This window comes from Triticum aestivum, chromosome 2B (assembly GCF_018294505.1).
Source record: "Triticum aestivum cultivar Chinese Spring chromosome 2B, IWGSC CS RefSeq v2.1, whole genome shotgun sequence".
NCBI lineage: Eukaryota > Viridiplantae > Streptophyta > Magnoliopsida > Poales > Poaceae > Triticum > Triticum aestivum.
The window spans coordinates 529551395-529558815 of NC_057798.1; the positions used below are offsets into that span (position 1 = coordinate 529551395).

A 7421-nucleotide genomic window follows, 5' to 3' on the forward strand; every position below is an offset into this window, starting at 1 on the left:
CCGCGCCCTTCGCCGCCCGCCGCTGGAGCCACCGCGGGTAGAGCCGGAGCCGCCCCGCCCCCCGCGCCCTTCGCCGCCCACTGCTGGAGCTGCCGCGGGTAGAGCCGGAGCCGCCCCCACCCGCAGGGGTCGCGTCGGAGCTGCCCCACAGCTGGAGCCGCCGCAGGTCGCGTCGGAACCGGCCCGCCGCTGGAACCGTCGCAGGTCACATCGAAGCCGCCCCGTCGCTGGAACCGCCGCAGGTCGCGCTGGAGCCGCCCGCCGCGAGCCGCTGGTCTCCGTTGGCCTTTTACACACCTCCACGAGCAAGCGACCCACGCGCCACACCACTCTCCGCTGCACCAGGTGCTTGTGTTATTGCCTCAAAGATTGTGGTGTTAATTTTTTAGGATCACTAACTTGCTCGATTAATTTGTTCTGTCCAGTGAGGAAGTGATGGTGCATGAGGACGAGCTTCCTGGACAAGAAGATCTCCGTACTCTTCTCGGTGATGCAAAGTTGAGGTTTGGATTTTGGCATCCGCTCTATTGCTTTTTTGGACGAAACTTAATTGTTTGTTTTTTATTATAGCTTAGATAGTCTATTTTAGACTTTTAGTGCTTATCTTTCATTCAGGGCTTCAAACCACACTCGATTGCAAAACAAAATTCAGACAACCGATTGCTGAATCCTAGACTTTCTCATAGTTACAACTTATAAGACCTGCAACCATCGAATCTTTTGGTTGCACTCTCAGCTGATATATGAGATCGATCATCTCATCCTACCTGTTCGGAATTGCGGATTCCCGAGTTCCTTTTTTGATTCTGTTGATTGTAATGTTAAATATGGCTCCTAATTGGATACATACATGTCTAAACGATTGGTGCAGCTGCAGATCATCTATATTGATTCTGGAGACCGATTCTTGGTGCTGCTGCAGATCGTCTACATTGATTCTGGACGCCGATTCTTCATTTACCCTTCTTATTACCATTTGCTAACTTAATCACCTCTCTCTCATGTTGGTTCTGAAGATCTTTTATGTGTCATGTCGACAAAGGCGTTTGATAAGAGATCCAAGCAGGCTACATGTGAGGTGAATCAAGGTAATCTATATGATGTAGTCCAGGAGCCGCCCTTCGTCGTGGTCCGCAAGTCGCTGAGCCGCTGCCCCGGAGCCGCCCTTCGACGCGGCCCGCAGGTTCCCCAGCCGCCGCCCCGGAGCCACCCTTCGCCGCAGGTCGCCGCCGCCGGAGCCGTCCTTCGCCACATGTCTCCTCCCTGCTGGCCGTCCTGCCCTCCACAGCTCTTATCTTCAAGCTCAAGGCACGCACGCGATCCCCTCAGCTTCTGTCCTTTCTTCAACCCACCGATTCGTTTTCTACATTATGAATTGTTACCGTCTGAACATCTACGCGATCCAATTACAATAGAAGCATAAATCCCTATATATATGCATAAGAGCAAATCTTCCCCCAAACGGCAGAACAGAGACCCCTCTTTCAAATGACTGAAGATTGGTTATCCCGTAACCAGACGCAGAGGGAGAAATTCAGTTCCATAACCTCCATATAAATACCATCATACTTGTTCCCTCCCTCCCACTTCTGTTAAATTGTTAGAAACCTAGACTCATGGGTAAAGGAATTATTTGATTCAGTGCTTTGTCAGTTCAAAAATAGAATCTAGCTAAGGAGCACATGTCCTATTTTTGTAGGTGATATATACTCGAAGGCATGAAACTGGTATTTAATAATACTCCAGGTGAGATATATGCAGTTGTTATGGATTGTGGTTTCGAGGAAAACAATTATGGAACTCAATATGCAGCCGCTAAGTTTCTAAAGCTTGATCGACATCTTTTATCAGTTGTTAATTAGTACTAGGATTCTTATGCATGTCTACTGTTGTTTAGGAAACTAAAGACATGATGGTTCTGTTTGGGACGAAAAAGAAAAGTAGCACCAGGTGTGTTAACCCAATGCTTAGGTGATTAACTGCAGATAAAAAAAATTATCCCCTGTTTGAGCAGTATGGAAGTACACATGGTTATTTGGTCAGTGGCCTTCTTGGCATATGTAGATTTTCTGCGTTCTGAATTTTTAGCCCTTGTGATTCTTGTAGGTTATGCTTTATTTAGGCGTATAACTTGTACTTCCATTGCTCTACATTTTACTTAAATCACATATTTGACACTTTGTACAATCTGCAGTTAATTACTAAATCCCAGAGGAGTTCTACATTATTTCATTAGTCCATTTAGAGCATGTCAATTGGATGTACAAGTTATTTAGGGGTAAAATCAACTTCCCTCTGAAGTCTGCTGCTGGTCATGCTCTTTTATATGGTGGTCTGATCTGGTCACACTCTTTCGACAGTCGATGCATATTTTCTTTTGGGTAATTTGCTTCACCTAAGCTTCAGTAGCACTCTGCATGGCCCTTTGAGTTCATATCTTCTATTGGTGTCTGAAAACTATCATTTTTGGTCAGCTGATATCACTCTATTCATGCTATCAATTTTTCTTTCTCACTATATGGTAGTCCTTGACCTGTTTGTGTCATCGGAGAAGGGAATTTTCCTTTTTTTTCACTTTTATCTTGTTTCCTTTTAATATATTGGTTTTAGTTGTATATTACAGAAGGATTGGACATGGAGATCTAAGATGGAAGCGGTTGTGTATATACTGTACCTTTGTATATCTTTCCAAGTTCCATCTTGCCTTATCATACATTTTAAAAGAACAGTTGTTTTCTGAGTCATTGGTGTACTTATGTTGTGTTGTCACCAACCATGAGTATATAACAGTTTGTTGGACAAAAGTATTCTTGTGGTTTGTGCCATGGTTGGGCACCATCTTAAATATAAAATGATAACATTGCAAACATTTTTATTTTGAAGGGCCAACAAGAAAGGATTTCTTCCGGCAGCATAACAAAGAACCCATTGGGTGGATGCAACACCCGAATGCCTTTTTGACTAAATCATTTTAATTAACTAATTACAGTGGCGGAGCTAGATGGGGAGGCAAAGGGCAAATACATCAATTCTTGAGCAGTCCAAAAACTATAATTTGTTGAATTAAGCACCCCCAAGAGTTCTTTATTCACACATTTTTTCAAGGTTGGGGGTTTAATGTAAGTTTTCTGCTATTAAAACTGCAACTTTCCATCTTGATTGTGTCCATGATTAAGTTTTGGGTGTGGGCAGGGCAGAAGATCAAGCACTCCGTCCTCTGCCAGGTCGCCGCCGCTGCTCGGGACGTAGACGCGCACATGGGTCCGTCAGTCGTTGGCAAACGAGGTCGAGTCCGTGCGGAGCACTGGTCTCCTCGCTGTCGTCGTCGTCCTCCCTGCTGCCAGCGACGCCCTCCTGTCTCCTCTGCACCAGTCTACTCCTTCATGTCTGTCCCCCTCTCAATCTCCTCTTTCTGTTGTTTGTTTTCTCTATCTCACATAGGAAAGCTCTTGATCCACCCAAACGCTGAATCATGTTCATATTTGCTACCCTAGGAAAGAAGGATATAAAACTGAACTACAAACATCAGTAGTAGAGCATACATCATAAAGGGTTGTGGATGTCCCATTGCTGCACGAACTGAACCAAGGATGTTTAGCAACTAATTTCTTTTTTTGTGGGATCAACAGGAGGATGGGATTCATAATTGAGAACATTATGTGTTCATAATATATATTTTGTGGTAGCAACTGAACCAAGGATGCTCATGGCAAGTTTAATCGCAATATAAATCACTTGGTTTGGAAACACACCTGCTAAAAAAATAGATTGATCTTTTCTTAAAATCTTCAACCTACTATGTAAACCAGTTCTCCTTTGTATCAATCTGAGATCCATCTGGATTATATCTGATTTTAGTGATATATAAATCAAAATTGATTTATTCACTCTTTTGTAAGCACTTATCTTTAGATGACACATTTGATAGTTCTGGTGTTCTGTTTTATGTGGTTTGATTTTATCAACCGAATTTGGTCTTTCTTTTGCAGATTATTTACAAAAGAAAATGGTTTGGGGTGAAGAGTTGAAGGCTTGAAGCCAAATGTTCCTAATCAAGAAGATGACCCGCACAACTCCCATGAAACAAGGCCAGCACTATGTGCCAAGATTGAAGATCCCAAATATGTTTACTTTGGTCCAATATCGTATAGCAGTGTAATGCTTCAGGCACTTTTTATCATTCATTTTTATTATTCAAATTTCTATATGGTTGCCATAGATGCTACTATTACATGGATTTATTACTATTTTTCATGTGTTGTTGAAAATAGAACTCACTCATTTATTTGTCTACGGAGGGAGTAGCATACAGTAAGCTTCATTTCACCGAGGAGATCTTCCGTTACATAGAGTTATTAATTTCAATATGAATTCAGAATTCAGTACCCACACGAATTTCGTAGATGCTTTGATCGAGACGTGCGTTGCACGTGCATGCTTACTAGTCTTCAGAAAATAATACCGTCCTGGTTTGGTTTATGGCACCCGCGAGAACAGAATAGTTATTTTTAGCAAGTTGATGCCTACAATTTCCATGCTAAATCAATGCTTACCAAAAGTCACCGTGCACGAAATGGGAAAACAAACATCAAGACCAACCTGCACCTCATCTGCCTAATAGTAACTGTTGATTATTCATTATGTACACGATCGTCTCAATAATCCTCGTATGCACGGGCCAAAGCAAAGTATCCACCGAAAATGTGGACAAGAAGCCAAGCAAAAACGTACAACTCTACTCCGCTAAACACAGGAGCACCTCCTTAATTATGTACTCATCCCTCCACCAAATCCCAAAGAAACTAAAATATATCGTATTAACAAAATAAACCTGACCAAGCCCATTTTTCTGGGAAGGAAAAAGTGCTAAAATCTAGAGAGAAAAAACTCAGAAAAACACGGAGAAATCGCCGTCTTTCGACGGATCCATCATCCTCCGCTCACCGTCGTCGCCCCCGCCCGTCTCCGTCTCCGGCGAAGGCTTCTTCTCGTCGCCCCCCGCCGCCGCCGCCGCCGCGGCCTCGACGTCGCTGGCCGCGAACGTCTCGTGCACGACCTTCTCGACGTCGAGCACCTCGCCGCCGTCCTCGTTCTGGGGCAGGGCCGGGATGTAGGGCGGGCGCGCCACGCGGAGGATGCGGTCCCAGTCGACGCCGTGGAAGAAGGGGTGCGCCTTGATGCCGCGCGCGCCGATGCGCTTCGCCGGGTCCTTCTCCAGGAGGCGGGCGATGAGGTTGCGCAGCGGCGTCTTCTCGCCCACCAGCTCCGGCTGCTTGGTGAGCACGCGGTAGAAGGTCTCCTTGCGGTTCTGGCCCCGGAACGGCGTGCGCCCGTAGAGCATCTCGTAGAGGACCACGCCCAGGCCCCACCAGTCCACGATGAAGTCGTGCCCGCTCCCGGCGATGATCTCCGGCGCCACGTAGTCCTCCGTGCCCACGAACGAGTTCGACTTGGCCGGCGTGCGCGCGCCGGAGACCGTGGAGGAGGCCGTGGTGGTCGTTGATGAGGTGGAGGACGAGGAGGCTGTCCGCGAGGTGGACGGCGGCGACGGCGAGTCTGCAGACACGGCCGGCTTTGTGGCGCCGCCTGAACGGAACCGGAAGCACATGGCCGGCTTCTTGGGCTTCCCGGTGTTCGGGGACGGCGAGCTAGGGACGGGCGCAGGTTTGGGGGCGTCCTGCTCCGGCGGCAGAATCGGGAGTCTCGTGGAGAGGTCGAAGTCGACGAGCATGATGTGGCCGCTGTCCTGTATCAGGACGTTCTCCGGCTTGAGGTCCCGGTAGACGATGCCGATGCTGTGCAGGTACTCGAGAGCCAGCACCAGCTCCGCCGCGTAGAACCTGCGAATTGGCAACGAATGGGTGAGTTCACGGATCAAATCTTGGCCACCAATTTGTGCCACGGCAGTGCGTGGCATAAGGGCCGTTGGCTGATGGGTTAATCGGTCAGGTAGAGCGGGGGCGTACCGTATGACGGAATCGGAGAACATCTTCTCGGTCTGGCGGCGGCGGAGGGAGTTGAGGTCGCCGCCGCCGCAGCGGTCGATGGCGAAGCCGACGACGGCGTCGGTGGCGAGGACGCCGCGGAGGGCGGGGAGCAGCGGGTGGCGCAGGGCCAGGAGCACGTCGCGCTCGAACCAGATCCTCCGGTGTCCGTCCCCGGCGCCGCCGCCACCGCTCCCGCCGCTCTTCTTGTGCCGCGCGGCCTCCCGCGACACCGCCTTGAGCGCCATGGCGACGTCGCCGTCGCTGCCCTCGCCCTCGGGCACGACGTGGAAGACGACGCCCTTGGCGCCGCGGCCGAGCACGGAGACGGCCCTGAGGTCGGCCAGGCTGAGCTGGTGCGGCTCCGGCGGCGGCGGCGCGAGCGCCTGCGCCGTCATGGCCACCGCGAGCGCGCACGAGGACGGCGCCGCCTTGGATTGGGCGGCGGGGTGCGAGTGGGTGCGCCTGCGCCTGCGCCTGCGCGAGTGAGAGGGAGGAAGGGTGGGGTGGGGATTGGTTGCGGTTTGATTTTGGTATTCCCCGATTCGATTCTCGTCTCGGCTCCTCTGCGTGCGTTGCGTTGGTTATATGCGGCGGGCAACAGGCTCGGCTCTCTCTGCCTTCCCTTGGTGACGAAGCACTCGCGTGCGGGATTTTCTTCCGGGAAGCGAGTGTTTTGAAACGGGAAGAGTTTTTTAATCCCTTGGTTCGTCGACGGACTGCGGTCTTCCCTCTCGCGTGTGGTGTTGTTGGGTGTGGGGGCAGTTTTTCAGGGAGAAATGCAAGGACTTTGTGGGCTCCGTGTTTGGACTGCGGTTGCGGGCTCGGGGTCGGCCCCTCTTCCTGCACCCAGTTTGTTGCCCCAGAAATGTTTCCAGAACTCCTCAGAAAAAAAAAATGCAGTGATTCTAGAAGGAGTAGTTCCTTCGGTCTATCTGTCGGACTGTACAGCAGGTATAACTTTTTATGGATCCATTCAATACAATTACCTGCAATGCCAGTACTCCCTCCGTATGTACAACGGAATTCCTAAAAGGTCTTATATTTAGGAACGGAGGGAGTAGTACTTTCAGGCAAGTGATTTCAATTCGCTTTCATTCGAACTCTCTGAATGTCCGAGCTCCAGCCGCAATTTCTGTTGAATTTTTCAGCCGGCTGGATTCTTTATTTAGCCCGCATTTGAGTTACCGGACGTTCGACCCTGCGATGCAATGTCCACGCTCCCCTCCGTGCTCCCCTCTTGCGCGCACCCCATATCGCGGCTTGATGCCGACGAGCCTCTCCCTCCGAGGTCGAGTGGCGGTCGATTCCCGCTCCCCAGAATCCCTTCGCCGTGCATGGGCTCGGGATTGGCGGCTGCCATTCGGGGTTCCCCACCGCGGCTCGTCGGGGCGGACTCCGTGTCGGAGGTGGAGATCCTCAGATCTTCAGATGGAT

The 7421-nt window shown here is 50.0% G+C and overlaps 1 protein-coding gene and 1 long non-coding RNA gene across 3 annotated transcripts; one reads left to right on the top strand and one right to left on the bottom strand.

Annotated features, from left to right (window-relative positions):
- Positions 1-1314: 1314 nt before the first annotated feature.
- On the top strand, positions 1315-4311 carry LOC123045851 (uncharacterized). 2 transcript variants are annotated; one of them, XR_006421629.1, is made up of 3 exons: positions 1315-3119; positions 3193-3385; positions 3990-4311. It is a non-coding gene; the product is annotated as an uncharacterized lncRNA (long non-coding RNA). The 2 variants fall into 2 exon arrangements; XR_006421630.1 differs by having other exon boundaries at positions 3198-3385.
- Positions 4312-4611: 300 nt separating this feature from the next.
- LOC123045850 (serine/threonine-protein kinase OXI1) lies at positions 4612-6654 on the bottom strand. Its single transcript, XM_044469071.1, has 2 exons — positions 5967-6654; positions 4612-5840 (listed from the first exon to the last, which is right to left on the bottom strand). Exons 1-2 carry the CDS (start codon positions 6380-6382, stop codon positions 4889-4891), a joined length of 1368 nt encoding a protein of 455 aa, XP_044325006.1. The 5' UTR covers positions 6383-6654; the 3' UTR covers positions 4612-4888.
- Positions 6655-7421: the final 767 nt, after the last annotated feature.

Coding starts and splice junctions, on each gene's coding strand:
- LOC123045850 (XM_044469071.1), bottom strand. CDS start 6,382: ATGACGGCGCAGGCGCTCGCGCCGCCGCCGCCGGAGCCGCACCAGCTC. Junction 5,841..5,966: donor TTCTCCGATTCCGTCATACG/GTACGCCCCCGC, acceptor GCCAATTCGCAG/GTTCTACGCGGCGGAGCTGG.